Source organism: Erigeron canadensis, chromosome 4 (assembly GCF_010389155.1).
Source record: "Erigeron canadensis isolate Cc75 chromosome 4, C_canadensis_v1, whole genome shotgun sequence".
In the NCBI taxonomy this organism is placed as follows: Eukaryota; Viridiplantae; Streptophyta; class Magnoliopsida; order Asterales; family Asteraceae; genus Erigeron; species Erigeron canadensis.
Genome location: NC_057764.1, coordinates 42431551 through 42452487, shown reverse-complemented (window position 1 = coordinate 42452487; position 20937 = coordinate 42431551). Strand labels below are relative to the sequence as shown.

The window sequence follows — 20937 nt, the reverse complement described above, 5'->3', positions numbered from 1 at the left end:
GATAAGTTTGATATGGGGAATGAATGCAAAAACAAATGTAGAAGTTCAAAAAAATTAGGTGGTTCAACCAAACTTTTCATAATTAGACATGTCGGAGATATTAAGAAACAAACAAATAAATCTGAAAGGCGCGCGCGGCCTTTGAGATCGAAATAATTAGGTGGTTCAACCAAACTATTCATTCGAGAAATTCAAATAATTCAGAAATATGCAAATGTGTGTTTGAGAGCGAAGAAAATTGTGATGTGTGTACAAAGGTTTCAACCCTATAAATGCCTATATAGCATAGTGAATTCAAATAAACATTCACTCGTACGTACCTACAAACCTACATGATATTCTACGAGAGCAAGTACTCGCGCATTACGGCGGTGAGATGGTGGGGTTGATAGGTCATGATAGTCAAATACGTTAGCCGTATGGGTTCTGCCCTCGGATTTAAAAATTTAAGAACATGATAGTCAAATCGTCGAAAGTAAATTGGATGACGTACATCTCTAATGAAACATCATGAAATTTTAAGAACACTCATATAATTTTTATAATTTATCGATATACAATTTTTGTAATAAAAGATTTTGAATAAATTGGAAGAATAAATGATTTATAGGGAGAGAGGAAAAAAAATCATTGGTTGAGATTTGAGGAGAGAAAAAATGTGTTAGATAAATATAGAATTGATATATGGACATTTTGAGAAAATAAATATTGAAACTTAAAATATAAATATGAGATATTTGCTTTATAATATAGTATAGATTATGGTTAATTTAATTACATTAAAAGATCTAATAAGATATGTTATTATTTTGTTTAATAATAAAACTTAACACAATATATCAATTCTAGTAGTAGTGTAAGGTTCCTTGTGACATAAAATTATATATGGCGTGTATAGAACGTTGAAAATTGGCCGTTTACGTAAGTAGCTTGAATGCCTGTATGTCGATACAAAATCAAACAAAGTAACAAGTGATCCAAAAGGTAGACCCAATCAACGTACATTTCATAGGTAGGTAGCTACCATGTGATCAGGGAAGCTAATGATGTGTCGCTGCTTTTTATACTCGTATGTATATATATATGTAACACGCTTTATATTCACTAGTGATATATTAATTTGTCTTAAATAATTCTGCCATGCTTCGAAGTATATAATTAAAACAAAAAAAGAATAGAAAAGAAAAGAAATACGTACACCCTTTAGCAAAATACAATATATGCATGGAGACTGATGATATGGTGCTGTATGTTGTTGTTATGATAAGTTTGATATGGAGAGCGAATGCAAAAACAAATGTCGAAGTTGGTGTGATTCTCAATATGGAAACCAGCGTTGGTAAGATGAGCAGCAGTTGCATTTCAATGGCCATACGCGATTTCTATGAGAAGCACGACAACTATAGCACCATGCTTCGGCCTCATTTCCGTGATTCCAAACGAGATAACGTTGAAGCCACGTCTGCAGCCATTGATCTCATGAAAAACGTTCAAGTAAAGGCGATTCTTGGGCCCATGGATTCCTCACAAGCAGATTTCATCATTGATATTGGTGAGAAAACAAAAGTTCCATCATCTCACCAGCAACAAGCCCTGCACTTTCCCCGGATGAAAACCATTACTTCATCCGTACTGCGCCTAATGCTACTTCTCAACTCAAACCGATAGCAGATTTGATCAACTACTTTAGTTGGAGGGAAGTGGTGTTTATTTATGAACATGGTGAATACGGAAGAGGCCTTGTTCCTTACTTAGCAGAAGCCATGTTCAATATTAGTACCAAAATCATGTCGCGTGAAGTGATATATCCTTCCGCTTCAGATGATCAGATCCTTAAAACGCTTTACAAACTAAAAACGATGCAGACCAGGGTCTTCGTGGTACATGCCTTGCCGGATTTGGCTTCACGATTTTTCAGAAAAGTACATGAAGCGGGAATGATGGAAGAAGGGTATGCGTGGATCATCACGGAAGTGCTTACTAGTCGTTTGCATTCTTTGGATCCCACAGACATAGAGTTGATGCAAGGAGTACTAGGTGTGAAGTCCTATATCCCTAGGTCTAACAACCTGATCAAATTCAAGAAAAGATGGAAACGGGAATACCTTAGCCTGAATCCAGACGATGAAGTAGCAGAATTAGACATGTTTGGGATATGGGCATACGATACTGTTTTTGCCCTCGCAATGGCATTGGAGATAGTGTCAAGTGAAGCTAATACTACTTACCGCCAAAATACGGGATCCTTGACAGATTTAAAAGCCATTGAAACCTCGAGATTGGGACCGAGGCTTGTTCCATGGATCCGAAACACAAGCTTCAAAGGGCTGAGTGGCGAGTTCCATATTGTTAATGGACAATTACAATGGTCTGCGTACCAGATAGTGAACATAATAGGAAAGCTGGAGAACCCTGTCGGGTTTTGGACTCCTCAAAAAGGCATATCAAAGAAGTTAAACATTCAAACCAAGGATCTTAAGGTTATCACATGGCCTGGTGACAGTCATACCATCCCTAGAGGCTGGGAAATCCCCACCAGCAACGAACGCAAGTTACGTGTTGGGGTTCCAGCAAAGGCAGGGTTTGTTCAATTTGTTGATGCCAACACCGACCCTCGAATCAGTAGAGTTGTTGTGACTGGTTTCTGCATGGATGTTTTTAACGCAGTCATTAGTGCTTTGCCTTACGCTGTCAAACACGAATTTATACCTTTTGTTAATGTTACTCCAGAGGGTATGAGACCTGCAGGAACCTATACTGACCTTCTTCACAATCTTTCCAAAGGGGTACTCCGATATATATAACTCCACTTCACTAAATTAACCTTTCTTGAGAAACATGTTTTGGAAACATTGTTTAATTACTAATTCTTGACCTCAATAATTGAACAGGCATATGACGCAGTGGCCGGAGACATTACAATACTGGCAAATCGTTCGAATTATGTTGACTTCACATTGCCGTTCACAGAGGCTGGTACTGCAATGATTGTTCGGATCAAGGATGAGAGGAAGAGCGCGTGGATCTTCATGAAACCCCTCGAGAAAGAACTTTGGATAACAATTGGAGCATTTTTCATATACACAGGGCTTGTGGTTTGGATTTTGGAGCATCGAGTAAACCAAGAATTTCGAGGCCCGCCTCATAAACAAATCGGAATGATCTTCTGGTTTTCCTTCTCTACGCTTGTTTTTGCCCACAGTAAGTACCTATTTACTTTTCATACAAACTTTAAACCCTAATTCGTAGCTTACATATTGGCTTTTGGCAGGGGAAAAATTAATGAGCAACTTCTCCAGATTTGTGGTTAGCATTTGGGTGTTTGTGGTTCTAGTTTTGACCTCCAGCTACACGGCAAGCTTAACATCTATGTTGACGGTACAACAGCTTCAGCCTGCATATACTGATATATATGAGATCATGAGAAATGGAGAATCAGTAGGACACCAGGATGGCACATTTATAGTAGATATGTTGAAAAAGATGGGTTTCCATGATAGTCAGCTGAAAAACTACAGCACCTTTGGGCAGTATGACGATGCCCTCGAAAAAGGAAGTCAAAACGGAGGAGTTTCTGCAATTATGGATGAGATCCCTTACATCAGGGTTTTCTTGGCTAGATATTGTACCAAGTATATCATGACCGGTCCAACCTACAAAACTGCAGGCTTTGGATTTGTAAGCTTCTTTCCATATCTTCAGTTCTATTTTTTGACAGTAGCATGAAAGTTAAAAACCATATATATGATGGTTTGCATACAGGCATTCCCGAAAGGGTCTCCACTAGTCCCAGATTTTTCTCATGCCGTCCTGCAAGTGACAGAGGATCAAATGGCAAACATATCAAAACAATGGTTTAGAGAGTCAGCCAGTTGTGACCAGCAGAATGACCCTAAAGTGTCATCCGACAGGCTCACACTGGATAGTTTTAAGGGCCTATTTCTCATTGCTGGCTTCTCATCAACTTCTGCTGTATTCATTTTCTTCTTGAGGTTTTGGTATCAAAACAAAGAAACATTAAAGTCACAAGGTTCGTTTAGCCAAAGGTTTGCTACAATGGTAAAAACTTTCGATGTGTTTAAGGATGATAAATCCAAAAACACAAGTCGAGAGGCAGCACCAGATGAAGTAGTTAGTGTACACCATCAAGAAGCAGCGGTTTTCTCTCATGATGGAGGATTTTCTAAAACTGAACCTTGGACTCCAGCTCATGAAACTACAGAACTAGTAGAAACTGCCATACAAACCTAGTTGTCATGAGCCATGGCAGTTATGTATAGAATGCAAATGTTAAATACACGCCTCCATAGTAATAGTTATATAATACAAGCTTTTCTCTTTATATTCTAGTCCTTTGCAATAGGGATTGTAAACTTATATATTCTTTAAGAAACTAGTATGTTGATATCTCAAATTTTTACACTCCAGAAATTTGTGTATGTAAAGAGAAAGCAAAGCTACCACCACAGATACTAGACGTAATCATTCTAATATATCTTACAAATACACTGTGCAATACCAAATTGCCGCCTGAATCATATTGTTGACTTATGTGAGGACGGGTCTCCTAGAAATCTTTTCTGGTCTGATGGAAGGTCTAGGGATTCATATATAAACTTTCGAGATGTTGTCGTGTTTGATGTGACATACATGACTAACATATTTAAATTGCCGTTTGCTCCATTTATTGGAGTGAATCATCATGGTCAATCTATTATTTTTGGCGGTGCATTATTGGAGAATGAAAAATAAGAAACTTTTGAATGGTTATTTCAACAGTTCTCAAAATGCATGTTTGACAAGCATCCGTTTGCAATAATTACGGATCAAGATAAAGCTATTGTGAATGCCATCAAAAAAGAATTTCCAAACACTCGACATCGTTATTGTTCATGGCACATCAACAAACATGAGCTTGAACATCTTCCATCCCTTAAAGCCCGTTATCCCGGTATTGAAGAATTTTATAGAGAATGGGTGAAGAGTGACACTGTTGAAGAGTTTGAAACTAGGTGGAAAGTTATGAGTTGTCAATATAAGTTTGAAAGTAGAAGTTGGATAATGGATATGTATACACAACGTCATCATTGGGCCGAAGTCTTTTTAAAAGACTGTTTTTTTGCTGGTATGACAACTAGTGGGAGAAGCGAGAGTATTCATTCTTTTTTTGATGGATATGTTACTTCAAATACCATGTTGAATGAGTTTGTAGTCCAGTATGACAACGCTGTTAAGAGTCGAAGAAAGGCCGAAGAAGATGAAGATTTCAGGACCATAAACTCTAGGCCAGTTCTGTCATCTCTAAATCCAATAGAAGCAAAAGCAGGTATACGTTATACTAGTAATATATTTGAAGATTTTCAAAAAGAATGGATACAAGCGACTAACAATTTAGCTCATGAAACTTTGACTAAAAATGTTGAAGAGATCATATATAAGGTTGGCCAACTGGATATTGAGAAAAGGTATTGGAGGACGGTTACTTTTCGTCTTTCAAGTAAAGTAGATGTCACATGTTCATGTGCCAAGTTTGAAACTTATGGAATGTTGTGTAAACATATCTTATATGTGTTAAAGAAGAAGCATATTGAAACACTTCCGGATCATTATATTTTGCCTAGGTGGACACTTGATACTAGGTATAAGGAGGATAGTTGTAGCATCAGAATGGAAGATATAGATAGGGAAAGTGCAGTTAGCGCCTTAACGTTATGGTGTGTTAAATCAAACTCTATGAAAGCAATTGAACAAGCAAAAGACTCTCTATCTGAGATAAAGAAACTAAATACTTTGTTGCTGAATTTTCTGGAAGCACAAACAAAGCGAAAAGCATCCAAAGAGACTGATAACCGACCCCAAGATTCTAATGTGGAGATTTCAGTAGTAGACATGATGCCTCAAATATCTATTCGGGATCCCTCTCTTCCGGCTGTTACTAAAGGACGTCCTAGAAAAGCATGTAGAATCAAATCATCTTTGGAAGCACCTAAAAAGAAAACTTGTTCTTATTGCAAGACATTGGGTCATTACATTACTGGATGTCCAACAAAGAAGGTAATAGTGATATTTGTTACTTTTGTGTTGATGATATTTGTATTCTAACACTATTTTATTTGTATCAGGCGGATGATGCATTGCTACAAAAAAAGGGAAGGATGGCATGCTAATGAGCTTGGAGCAGTTTTTAAAGATCACACTTTATGGCGCTTCAGTAGTTTTTAATGATCACATTCAATCGTAATTGCAAATTATATGTGTATCTGCTACATTTAACTAGATCAGAAGGCCATATGTGAATCTGTCATATTTTTGTATTGCTAGTGTAATTATATGTGTTAATGCTATCTTTCAAGCCTTTATATTCATCATTTATAGAGTTGTTAACCCATCTATGATTTCAAACGTCATAACTATATTGCCCTGAACACCAACATACAATAGAAAATGCAATTGGAAATGGTTGATTTTATGTCCATGTAATAAAGAGAAATAAACAACATAAAAGGATACTATACAACATAAATAATAAAAGCATTTCATCACAAATTCAGTATCAATAGCGAGAATCTTTATTTCATTTAAACAAAGTGATCAAAGTCACCTATTATACAAAGAATCAATGACCCTTGTGTGTATGTTCATTGTGACATTTAATCAAACACTTGGTAGATATCTAATGAAATACTCAAGACATAAACACCCAATGACATCTCAAATCTTCCATATATCAACCTTCTATTGAGCCAATTTCATCAAACACACGCCTTGTTTTATCTTCAAACACTCCATATATCTTGATAGTTAATTCACCCCAGTTTCAAATTCATTGATATCAGTTTACTTTTGCTCAACAACAATGAATACAAGCTTCTAATCAAGATACAGATAATAACTTTCACAAACCTGAGTTATTTCAAGAGTTTGAGTGAGAACCAAAATCAAGAAGAAAAAAATACATTAAATGAATTAAAAAAAAAACATATCTTTAGATCAAAAGAGAAATTAAAAGAATAAATTAATAAAAAAACATACCTGTAGCAATCTTTTGATTAGGATTATAAGAAAAATAGAAATATTGATTTTGGAGACTGAAAAGGAAGATCGCACATTGATTTAATTTAGGGTCTAGATCAAGAAGATGAAAGAAAAAGGTAAAGTGTGATTTTGATCTTTTGTTAAAAAATGAAAAAGAGGCATGACTTTTATGTATTTAAGCTAAACGACGTCGTTTTGGGCTGTTCCACACCTAAGGTTAGGTGGGGGACAACCTCATATTCCCATTGCCCTATATATATATATATATATACATATATAAATTAGGTCGCTCGGTTTCCGTGCTAACACAACTTTTGACAAAGATAGTCTCTGCCGTTACATAATCTTACACCAGTGGTCCTCGACGTTAAAATGGTCACACCTTTTTTGACGACTATAGTCCCTACCGTTAAATACTCTTACAAAAATGGTCCTTTTTTCTTTACTTTTTATCACATAAATTTACTATAGTTTTCACCCTTTTACTTTTTGCCACATCACTTTCATTTCTTTTACTTTTTGCATGACAATTTTTTTATTTACTTTTTATTGTTACTTTTTATACTTTTTTAATTCTAAGTTTCGACGCGAAAGTTTCACCTTATTTACTTTTTACCACATAACTTTTGGATTTTTAACTTTTCTCAACGAAGTTTCATTTTCTTAACTTTTTAACACATAGTTTTAGGTTTTTTAAGTTCAGCCACCAAAGTTTCGTTTTTTTTTACTTTTTACCATATAACCTTGAGTTTCCGCCACATAACTTTTGGCGCGGGTTATTTTCGTTGCTTTTTATGATTTTCTTTTTTTAACTTTCGACACGAAAGTTTCATTTTCCTTATTTTTCGCCACTTTTGGAATTTAAATTTTGTCAACAGATTTTCATATTGTTAACTTTTTATTACGTAACTTTATCTTTTTCAACTTCAACCACGAAAGTTTCATTTTCTTTTCTTTGTATGTTTTACGTTGCATTATCTGTCTGGGGCAACGCCCAGATTAATATACTAGTTTCATATATATAAAAATAGTATGTCTAAAGATGAATAACAAGAAGTAATTGTGAGGGCTAAAAGATAAAAATATAGAGTATATAATACACATGTAAACAACTGATGAAGTGAATGAGGTGGAAATATTAAGCACATATATAATGCATCATTATTTTTATAAAAAAACTTATATTATATATTTCTTTCCAAATGAAATTCTATAAATTGAATGATCAAATTGCAACAACGCGCAATCGTAATATTTTGCCAATATTCTTACATGTTTTTATCTAATTATTTTTTTAGATAATACAATAAAAGATATTTATATGTATATTTCATGCTTATATTATATACACAAGGTTTATAATTAATTTTTGAAGATATGTTATTAAATTTTCTAATATAACTATACAACTATATATATATATATATTATTATTCGTTAAATGTATTTATTTAATAAATGCTACGAATTTTATAATTATCGCTAACAAAAATTAAAAATAAAAAACCACAGCAAAGCGCGGTATGAATTTTCTAGTTATTTAATAATGGTACAATGGTATAACTAGATATGTCATTTCGTTTATGTATTAATAACATGTAAAATTTGATAGACACCTCTTTAACATTTCCTATATTAAGACCCTCATACGTACGTATGCTTTTAAAATTGATCGATCTGTCTAGCCAAAGACCATGTTTGACAAATATATCAAATGTTTGATTCAGGGAAAATAGTATTCTACAATTATAATGTTACATTAAGGAGAATATATATAATTACATTATGGGTTATGATGGACTATTAGAGCTAACGGGCCAAACTTATAATATTACTCTATACAATTATATACTATACTAACATGCTGATTATTATAGTTATAGAATCATTAGTAAACTAAACAGTGCTGGTTAAAATGTAAACTCCATTAAAATGTTGTCATCATCGAAAGTTAATACGTTACTTTTTTTTATCTAATTTTTATAGTATACATAGCACGTAACGGAATGGTATTCTACATGATAACTGAAATTAAAGATTATGTAATAAAGTAGTTCCGTACCAAATATTAAGATTAACACAGAGTCCTTCAAATCATTCATGATTTCATGTTACCACTGAATCCAAAACATAGATCAAGATAGATACGGTATTTATTAAAAAAAGTAAAGCCATAAATTAAACCGATTCATAGAAGTTGAACACATTTTTTTGTGTAAGCCGAATGACAAAATTGGTCCATACCATATATCTTACTAGTATTCTTTAGGAGTACAAGGCACCAGCCTAAATATCTTGACTTTTTGCACGGTCGGTATATATATATATATGCATTAAATCAGTTCCTTCTTCTAAGTATCTTATCGAGCCATTGCTTGCTATCAAAAAACCAAAACATCACTAAGGTAGATATCTTTGATTCAGTTATTTATGAATGAGCTGAGTTACATCACTAAGGTAGATATTTTTGATTCAGTTATTTATGAATGAGCTGAGTTGTAAATAGGCCTGGCACCCGTTTTGACCTGTTACCCAAACCCGCCCAACCCGCCCATTTTGCCAGGCCTAGTTGTAAATATATACTAGAAATACTAGTGAAAGCAAATGGGTCAAAGGGTCAGATGAACCGAAAGTCGCATAAAGTGTATTTTAATGCTCAGTCTTCTAAATCATATTAAGCCAAAAAAAAAACTCGACAACTATTGTAATAACATAGTTTTTGAAAGTATATACAGCCAAACTGGAATGACTATATGGTGAGATTAGATTCCTTAGTCATCTTATTATACATGAAAGACTTTCTGATTTTTGAACGATATATGAACAGATATGAATTAATAGATTGGGTCCTGTCAATTTTCAAGATTGAAAAATTGAGTAATATCTCTTCCTTTCTTTAGAGGAAGGTTCATGGCTTAATTATGTCCCGTTCAACACTTTGACATGGACTTGATTCATACATAAAATAGTAAAAAGACTGGTCACCCAAAGAGGCTATATCTAAAGTATTTAAACGATCCATGCACGACTACAATACGAGAAGTAATCACGTAACAACTTCTATGTATGAAAACAGTAAGTAAAAAGTGAGAAAATAAACAAATGCCCCGGGCCAGGTAATCACCAAAAACAAATACAAATGGAAGGAAATGAGAAACTGATCAATGTACCAAAGCATATATCATCAAACAAGTTAAGGAAGTACTATATGGTATCACTTGAAATCTTGAATCCATCTTTGGTTGGTTGGCAAACTTTAAACCTTTGTTAGTGCCAATAAAGTTGCATTGTCAATACATTGGCATACGCCTAAATTAAGGCAGAAAGAAACTTATTTTACACTTACTGGTTTAGAGATTGGATCGCAGTTTTGAAGCAACCCTCTTTCAGATCATATAACCTTAATTGATTGTCTACATATCAGATTCGAAAAGGAAACAAATAGCAGATTCAAGCCAATGATATATATCTGATATATACATGAACTAATTAAAAGGAAGCCATGCCTGGGTCAACAGCTTTGCATAAAATATATGGGGCAAAAGAAATAAAATCAATAAGCCTGCAGATAAGCTAACCCAAGCACCGGCCCCTAAGCATTGGCTAGACACTTTCATTACTGCGGTATCATCAACCGCTGCTCTCTTGTTTTTCTTCTTTATGTTCTTCTATCAATAAAGAGAGATAATAGCTTCCCAACATTCAATAATCCAAAAGATTGTTAATAGTGCAAAAACGTTTGATGACTTTAAAGACGACAAATCCAAAAACACAAGCGCGGCAGCACTAGCTCTTAACCGGTTAGTGTGGACAGCTTAAACAATAGTCCAACAGTAAGTGTACACCATCAAGAAGTAGGATATTTCACTGCCAGTGAAGGGCCTTCCACTACTTATCCAGGGACTCCATCAATTACATAGTACAAGCTTCTATATTGTATTCTAGTCTTTGTGAATATCATATTAAACCAAATATTTATTTTTCTCAAGTTAGCATGTTAATCTTAATCTAAACTGAGTTAAAGAAAAATGGGGAGGGACTTCTAGCACTCAGATGGTATATGCATCACAGATCCTTCTTCCAAGTATTTGATTGACCGATTGCTGTTTGTTGCTTTGAGAAAACCAAAACATCACTAAGATAGACGATATTGATTCAGTTTCTTATGAGTGAGCTGAGTTGAAATATTTTATGTATTAGAAAAACTAGTTAAAGAAAATAGGTAAAATGGGTCAGACAAAAAGAAGCCATGCATGGGCAACAGCTATGCATCCAATATATGGGCCGAATAGAAATAACATCAATAAGCCTACAGATAAAGCTAACCCAAACACCGGCCCCTAAGCTACTATTCTTGCTTCTTGTCTATCCAGCTTCCTACCAAACAAAAGACACTAAATTTAACAGCTACGGGCGATAATTAATAAATGTCAAATTGAGCTTATAATTACTAATGAAGATTTTAATCAAAACTTTCGAATAGGAGAGATTAAGAAAATCTCACGATTGGTATGGGCGGGGCAAGTTCCATGTTAATGGACAATATATTACAATGGTCGGATTACAAGATAGTGAGCATATATAATATAACAGGAAAGCTGGAGAACCCCATCAGGTTTTGGGCTCTTAATTAAAGACGGCATATCAAAAAGTTAAACCAATTAATGATCTTAAGGCATGCCGTCCCTAGAGGCTGGGAGATCCCCACTGGCTAGCAATGAACACCAGCAAACTAAGGCAGGGTGGTGAGACCCTCAAACCAATGAAGCTATTGTGACTGGGGACGTTTTTAACCCAGTCATTTTTAGTGCTTTGCCTAATTATGCTGTCAAAGGCGAATTTATACCTTCTGTCACTCCAGATGGCATGAGGCCTACAGGAACCTAAACTTGCTGTCAAACATTAATTAAAGCAAGAAACTTGTAGACCCACACATACACACTATGAAAATAACCTTACTTTGACACCACAAATCTAGTGAGCCACCCAAATGATATGGTTCGACAAGTTTAGAAATAGAAAAGAAGGGATACTTGTAAGAAATATAGACCGAGATGATAGTGATATTCTTCGATAACTTAGATAATGACTACTCCCCTCATATATATAAGAATGAGAGCCAACGGTTACAACTTAAACACTTACCAAGTCTCATGACTAATAACATATAGAAATACTTAATTAATTAGGATAATGATGAATCAACCTAATTGGTGTGTCTAAAAATCAACCTAATAGTAAGATGATGACATTTGGAAGATTCAAGAGATAAGATTAGGAAAGAGAATTAGTGGAATACACATTTAGAGTTTTAGGTTGATTTTTAGGCATATCTTTAGGTCTATTTATCGTTTTCCAATTAATAATGCTAAATAATACAAAGTTAAAAGACCATACTTCATCCAATATTCCCGCTTCTGACCTTTTGTTCCTTCAAGCCCTCGCCCAAGTACAAAAAGGTTGGTTCACCATAACCCCCCTTGTTGTAGGAACATACGATTGTCCTCAAGATCTCTTCGTTATAGCATTCTGCATCGTCATAGCTCTCCCCAAAGAAACTGCAAAACAATAAGTCATGGCTCCACACAATTAGCACTCAAAATTTCTTAGCATGCTTGGTCTATTAATACCATGTTGGATAATCTTGGCATAGTTTAAATCGTTTTATGAGTACGTTTTAATTAGATTCCCAGTTATTTAAATTCCAAATCCTGTAAGTAAGTTAGTGTAAACTTGTTCATAGCAGGTTATTAGACTCCAATGTTTAGTTTAGTTAATTAGCCTACATGTTAATTAGTGTTACTTGTAGAAATGCATGTCTCAGCTAGTGTGTCATGAGATAATGTATGCGAGTCTTGACTGAATCAAAGGGAGAGTGGGAGTGTGTCAGCAGTTCACTTAATTAGGAGTATTGGAGCTAGAATGATGGGCACTTGGTTTGAAGAATGAAACATGGGGATACTTTGTCTCGGTTTGTAGCCATTATTTATAAATCAAATGCAACACATATTTCCCTTTGAGTCACATAGATTCCTCTTTGTTATTTTAGTTTATATACATTTTATATATCAAATTAAACACATACACAACAAACACATCAGGGGCAGATTACCATCATACCATCCATTGACTTGGAAACTCAACCTTAAGAATAAACCTTAATAATAAGAAACAAATGAAGAAGAAGAAGAGACTTACAACTTGAAGCTATCGAACAAGTTGAGAAGGTACTTAGCTCCACAGCATGTTATTTCCAAAAAACTCTTGTCTCCAGCAAGGGTTTTAACAGTTTTCTTGGAGTACTTCTCGAGATAAGCACCAAAGTCTCTCTTTGCGCAAATCACATATCATCATCATCATCATCATATCATCATCATCATCATCATCATCATCAAGCAAATTAAGGTAGTGCAATATGGTATTGCTTGAATCCATCTCCGTCGTAGCAGTCAGGGTCATAATAGCGGTCATAATAGCTCTTCCCAACGAAACTGCACAACAATAAGCTCTCCACAATTAGCACTCAAAATTGCCCAACTTGCTTGGTCTACTAATACCATGTTGGATACTTTTGACATAGTTTAAGTCATTTTATGAGTGCGTTTTAATTGGTGTCCCAATTATTTTAATTCCAGGTCTTGTAAGTCATGTTAGTGTCCAGCAAATCGGATATAACTTGTTCACCACAGGTTATTAGAGTCCAATGTTTTGTTTAGTTAAGAAGCCTGCATGTTAATTAGTGTTACTAGTAGAAGTGTATGTCTCACCTAGCGTGTCATGAGATAATAATGTATGTGAGTCTTGACTCAAAAACGTAGGGATACTTTGTCTCGGTTTGTAGCCATTATTTATGAATCAAATGCAACACATACTTTCCTTTGAGTCACATAATTCCTCTTTGTTATTTCAATTTATATACATTTTATATATAAAATTTAACACATACACAACAAACACATCACCAGCAAATTACCATCATACCATTCATTTACTTGGAAACTCCACCTTAAAAATAAACCTTAATAATAAGAAACAAATGAACAGGAAGAGACTTACAACTGAAAGGAAGAGACTTACAACTGAAAGCTGTCATACAGCTTGAGGAGGTACTTACCTGCTTCCGGCATGAATTTTCGAAAAGACGCTTCCTTGTCTCCAGCAAGAGCTTAACAGTTTTCTTGGTGTATTTCGCGAGATAAGCATGAAATCTTCCTTTGACGCAAAATGTCGCTCCTGTAAGTGCAAATTTTTTCATATATAACTATATCTACAAACTTTTTAAAACCAAATACAGTTATCAGATTCAAACTTAGACTCAATGCATAACTTAGACTCAATGATGATGAAGAATGTTGCTTTAGATCAATCAAGTATTGGTAATGGCTCAACAAAATTAAAATGTTGAGTTCCGCACAGTTAAGTTAAGGTCTTTCTTCTTTTTTATTAATCAAATCATGCTTGGCAAATTTGATATAAGGTTAAGTAATTGTTAAAGTTCAAATATACTTAATTTAAAAAGCACATTCGATGTATATATTTTAGTGTCATTAATTGCATCATTTGTTTTATGTATCACGCTAGTTTAATGTATGTTTCAAAAACTCACTTGCACTCTAAAAGTCTAAATAGCCATAAAAACAAGTTGTGACATAATTAAAGTAATATTTGAACATCCAAGGTTATAAAGAGAACTCTTATGTTTACACGGATTGATAAAATAATTCATATATATATATATATACACACTTCAACAGTATACAAGACTTTACATTTTGAAAAAGCAAAATATTACAAAGTGTCCATAATTCCAGCATTTTATCATTTTTTGAAAACCTTAGTACTATATTATTCTAATCGCAAACTTATCACAAGTGGTAGTACTATATTATTCTAATCACAAACTATCATAAACAAAGACTTACTGTTATCAAAATTTACATTTATACGATAAGTCAATTAACAATCTGATTTTACAACTTTAAATATTGAATACTACAAATGATAACAAAGAGTAATTTTGGAATCAGAGTTACATTACCTAAGAAGACAGAGTTGTATGTACAAATATTTATGAAAGTAGTCTAGACCACACGACTGAAGCCTTAAGACTCGAACTCCAGGAGAAACAAATGGCATGATCAACAACTCACCACTACGAATCCGCCTTCGGATCTGCCGCTTTGTTTGAGATCTATGTTTGTTACTGTTGTGTGTGTGTTATAGAGGGTTTGCTTTTGGTGAATTGAAGTATATAAAAGTAAACAATTGAAATGGTGGTGGTTTTTTTTATAGAGGGTTAAGTGGTGGTTGCTGAGATCTATGTTGTTTGTGTGTGCGAACAGATCAACAATACATTTGACTGAAGGTTTAATAACTGAATATAGAAATAAAAAAGCCTTTGTGTTTTAATGGAGATTTGAGAAATTGTCTTTTAATCCGAAGTGAGACAGCGAAGAAGATGATAGTTTGTAAACATTACTTTTGTGTGTGGCTGCCGGCTGCGACACTAGTTGCCTGACACACTTTATGACTTTTTATTTTCATTAAAGCTTCTCTTTTTTTTTTAAGTATATGATCATATATAACTCCTTGACTTTGTACTTTTATAGTTCTTCTCCTTTGTTTTATATAAAACGATCATTGTACCCGTGCAATGCAACGATAATGGTGGAGAAGGCGGTCTAGTGGTGGTGGTGGTGGTATTGGTGTCAAGTGGTGTAGGTTGATGTGATTGTGATAATAGAAACTTTTAAAAGATAAGAGCTTAAAGTGTTAATTATTAAAACAAAGGTTTAAAATAAATTCATTAAGGATAAAACATAAAAAGTCGGTAATTCTGGTAATTCAATTGTAAAATTACCTAAAATAAAAAAATGTCTTTTACTTAGAAGAGATAAATATACGGTTTTCAAAATAAATACATATACTATTACCTTTGGGTATTCATAATACCATATGAAATACTCATAACATATTAAACCCATTAATGGAATACAATAGTTACAACAAAAATATATTTTTATGTTTTCAAATATAACTAAATTAAATGAGATATTTTTAATATGAAGACATTAGAATTCATCAAAATCTTAGTATATAAAAATAAAATATGCTAAACGTATATAAATTCAACTAATAAAAATTTGTATGGTGGCGAACAAAAAATATGTTAGCAATTAGCATGTTTGAAAATGATGATATTATGAAAGACATCAATAAAGTTTTTTCTTTTACAAGTCATTTAAATCTAATATACGTTAAAAACAAGTTGTGTAATTTGATTAGGTTTAACTCTCAAAAATAAGTTGTTGGTATTAAGAAATTTTAATGGGCATATTTTGATCGTTTCGACCTAAGCATCTAATAGGCTAGGCAGGTTAATTGAATGACTCCTCCAGATCCACATTAAAAAAGCATTTAGGTCCAGATCCACATTAAAAAAGCATTTAGGTAAATCTTTCATGTATTATATATTAGAACAACACGTGTCATCTCTAATGTGACAATCACTAAAATTCAACATAAGGTGTTTCTCAGATTTGCTATAATCTATCGAATATCATTAATAAGGTAAGTGTAGATAGCCATTTTACTTTATGTCCTTGAAGCATCTTATTAGATCATTACCTTGTAAGTGAAAGTGTTAGGCTCAAAACTCAGAATACATAAAATGTATTTTGAATAATAATTAAACATAAAGTTATATAAAATTGAAGAAACCAATAATAAACTTAAACTTAATGATAACATTATCTTTTTAATCTAAAGTTACAATTAAAAGTTGAAAACCATCTAAGAGTTTTTATACTTCTAAATACGTATACAAATTTTAGTTACCGTACGAGTAATGTTGATGCATTAGGGCTTCATTATTTTGACTAATTTCAGACATGTGGATGGATCATATTAATTTATCAAAGTAATGATATATCCTATTACTAAATCTTTTTATCTTTTTAATGTCTTAATTTCATGTTAAATACAGTTCACCAATTTTTCATCTTAATTTCATCCTTTAACTGTATCATGCGTCATGATTAATTGTTATAATTAGGATTTTTTTAAGGATGTATTATTAGAAGTATTAATCATTTTCTTAAATTACCTTTCTATTCGTTTTATGGTCAATACTTCCGTACACATTACAACTTAAAGGTAAAAGTCAGAACTCATAAGTATTTAACATGGAGCTGGACTTGAGACACAACGTACAAGCCATTGCACTTGAGTTTTCATGGATTTTGGTGTTTGCACACTTTCTAAGCCAAATATATTACATGAGCGTTATAGTTAATTGTTAAACAACCTAGTTACATTAGAACAATACATTGATCTTTTGTGATGTTTTTGTTTTTGCTTTTGTATGGATTCTTTTCAAAATAAGTTGTTTAGATAGTCCAAAGGAGAAAACTACTGGTTGTGATCTTAAATAACTAGCAACCTTTATTTGGGAGAAAAATAAACAGGTATAACTTACTATTTTATTATAAAAGAAATAGTTCTTAAATAAATATTTGTTATTCTTTTTCTATCTATTTGTAAAACTAAAAATCAATCATACGAAGTATTTTTTAAAGAACATAATTTTTCCTTATTATCATTATAAATCATTTAAAAAAGAAAAATAAGTAAATAAACACTATAAGTAACCAACAATCCTTGACGCCCATTGTTTTATTATATATTAACTAATGCATTCTTGTAGTTGTGACATACTGGGAGAAATTAAATTCAACTTACTTCTGTACAATCATCATTTTTTTTTAATTCAATGCATAGTTGGTGACTTTTGTAGATAGGGTGTAGATTAACCAACATAAAGTTCCTAGAACTGTAAAGTGAAACCAACACTTGGTCCTTTTAAATAGCTGTATTCGTTAGTTTATTTGGTTAATTTGAATGAACGAATATAAACAAATCTTGTTTGTGTTTGTTCGACTATTTTACATCCATAGTTGTAACCGTACGTAGTTACAACAGTTTGCATTCAGTCATATATTCTAAAGACAATCGGTCATATAATTTAAAATTCAACTAATTACGTCAAACATTAAGAAAATCGGTCATTTAATGGTTAAGTCAAGCTATGAATATGAGTGAATATGAACAAATGGATCATATCAACTAGTTTAGAGCCTCAATATTGGATAGAAAAAACAATAAATAATCTCGGTATCCGTTGAAAATAATGAAATGTGAGTAGTTGTATCCGGTTTTTTTTTTTTTTTTTTGTTTATTATTGTCAAGGGCTAGTAAATGAAATCACAACCAACTTTAAAATTCAAAAACAAGGTTATGTACAAATTCAAAAATACTAAAACACCATTTAGGTTAAAAAAAGGTAATATCCGTACATATTACTCACATTCTATGTCCAACCGATATGCATATTACTCGCATGCTATGTCCAACTAATAGTTAGCTTATCATAAACTCCGATGATTATTGGCAGATAATTGATGTTTAATTTAATACGGTTCGTTTTCGAATAACAAAAGAGAATGGTCGTACCAAAAAAATGTTACAACATTTATAGCTAATTGAACCGAATCAAACTGTTTGGATGAGTTATATGACACGTGTATGATAAATTCATAAGCTATGCTTATCTTAAATGTTTTATGGACGCTAATCGGTAAGAATTTTTAACCTTGAGGTATTCCACATGAATTCGAGTCAAACTCCTTATATTTGTGAAAGTGGATTGTTAAAATCGGGGATGCGGGTTTCAAGTTTAAGAGTAGGATTCGTGATAGAAATATTTATCCCACGGATTTATACATGACATCGTAACTTGATCACAAGTTATTTAAAGAGCAATGTACATGAGAAATCAAGTTTTAGCAGCATTAATTCAAGAGACAACCTTGTTATCATGTACTTTGTTGGATTTTCCATTCTTATATATGTAGTGTTGGATTTTCCATTCTTATATATGTAATGCACCTTTGTCTAAGATTATACTTTGCTCTTCGCAAAACAAAAGAGTTCTCTTTAATTCACACTTGTATTATTAAGTGAAACTTTAGTATATTACAACTTACATTTTTTAAATTTTGATTATGGAAATTTTAAACCATGTCTTATCATACAACACATAAGCTTCTTCATAATTTAGAATATCACATGCAACAACTTCTTTCTATAAAAAAAATTTTCAACCGTTTTTTTATTCTGAAATATATGAGTTTTTTGGGAAGAAAATGAAAGAACCTTTATTTAGTTTTTAAAGGATTGCAATTTCAAAGTTTGAGCCACAAATTGATGGGTGAGGATTTCTCACAGTAATTTTACTACGGATATTTATTATTGGCCAACCGATTTGAAAGGAATTGAATTACACTTTTTTCTTGTCATTCATTGATTGATAAAGAACCAACACGTCAATCTTTAGAAACATTTCGTGGTTCAATATAGTTTTACGAAAAAACCTTTGAATTTCACTTCTATAAATCAAAATTCTTTGTGTTGTGACAGAAAATAATCATTTTTATATCTAAAATGATACTAAACAATAGTTGTGTAATTGTCAAATGATAATCGTATTATAAATGTATAATAAAAAATTAATTTATTTGAATACCAAAAGACAATTTTAAATTAACGGAAAAAATATTTTCTCCAATTAAATAGCTATTTAGTATTAAAAAAAAAAAAAGTTCAATGATAAAAGGATATGTTTTGATAGGTTAATTATATACTTAGAAAATTTAAAGTTAATTTATAAGCTTTTATAAGCTTTCAATGGTCATTGTGAATGGTGGTGAGTTTTTTTAATTATGAATTATTCACGAATGACGGAAAACCTAGCATAGGTTGTTTTAATTTGGTTTGCGTTAGTGATCCCCTCAAGTAATAGATCCGCAATTTAATCTTGTTTTTTCATTTATTGAATAGCAAATTCCCAACGACCTTTTATATCTAAATTCACAAAGTTTTACTATGAGATTCGAACCAACATTTACCCCCAAAAGAAGGTAAATAGCACATCACTTGAGCTGAAGTCCAATAACTTAATTACCTTATAATAGAGGAAGCATAAAAGGGCTTAAATTTTTCATAATAGGTATAATTTTGTCAAACATATGTTTGCACCCATATTCAAGAATTTTCAAGTGTTTAATTTTAAGGAACATGAGAAACCTTTGACCTGTAAAAATTAATTATTATTATCCTTATGAAAGTTATGATAGTAACTTATATATCTTTTTCATAGGAGTTATTATCAAAAGATATTTGTTGTTACCAAATACCAAACACTATTCGGATCCATGAAAGATAAACATAAAGGAAATTGAAAAGTAAGCTCTTGATAAATGTTAATTTTAACTAACTAAATCTTATATGCTCTCAATAGTCAAATAGGAAGCGAACTGGAATAAGTGGTAAGATTTGGCGTAAGACTTTAAGGTTTTCTGAACGATATGGACAAACAGGAATGGATGCGTCAATTTCAAATTGAAGAATAAGGAGCCCCTCTTCCTACTTTCCGGGAAAGTTCGTGGTTTATATCTCAATCAAATTATTTGACATTGACTTTGACTTTTACTTGATTCAATACAATTAAAGAAGAGAATTGGTACCCAAAAAGGACAAATAAAAGGGAAGTATTTTACGAGTAATAGATAATTTTCATTACCCGTTATTTCTAATCGATTTACGATACTGTAAAAGAAAGTAAATAATCACGTAACAATAACTCACTAAGCTACAAATGCAAAATAGTATATCAAGTGAAAAATAATACATTAGTATTTTATTTTTTTTACCAAGAGTGTCTCTTTTATACCTTACTCATATTACCTCATGTCTCACTTTTCATAATTAGACATGTCGGGAATATTAACAAACATACAAATAAATTTGAAAGGCGCGTAATTATGCCAACAGATCAAATTAATTA

The 20937-nt window shown here is 32.5% G+C and overlaps 1 protein-coding gene, 1 long non-coding RNA gene and 1 pseudogene across 3 annotated transcripts; 2 read left to right on the top strand and 1 right to left on the bottom strand.

The window, feature by feature from the left end:
• Positions 1–1133: 1133 nt before the first annotated feature.
• Positions 1134–4414, top strand: LOC122598279 (annotated as a pseudogene).
• A 377-nt stretch (positions 4415–4791) lies between these two features.
• LOC122597663 (protein FAR1-RELATED SEQUENCE 5-like) lies at positions 4792–6167 on the top strand. The gene is made up of 2 exons (XM_043770236.1): positions 4792–6054; positions 6123–6167. Exons 1-2 carry the CDS (start codon positions 4792–4794, stop codon positions 6165–6167), a joined length of 1308 nt encoding a protein of 435 aa, XP_043626171.1.
• A 6141-nt stretch (positions 6168–12308) lies between these two features.
• On the bottom strand, positions 12309–15514 carry LOC122595965. Of its 2 annotated transcripts, none has more exons than XR_006323275.1 (4): positions 15073–15514; positions 14112–14267; positions 13233–13525; positions 12309–12592 (listed from the first exon to the last, which is right to left on the bottom strand). It is a non-coding gene; the product is annotated as an uncharacterized LOC122595965 (long non-coding RNA). The 2 variants fall into 2 exon arrangements; XR_006323274.1 differs by having other exon boundaries at positions 14149–14267; positions 15073–15501.
• Positions 15515–20937: the final 5423 nt, after the last annotated feature.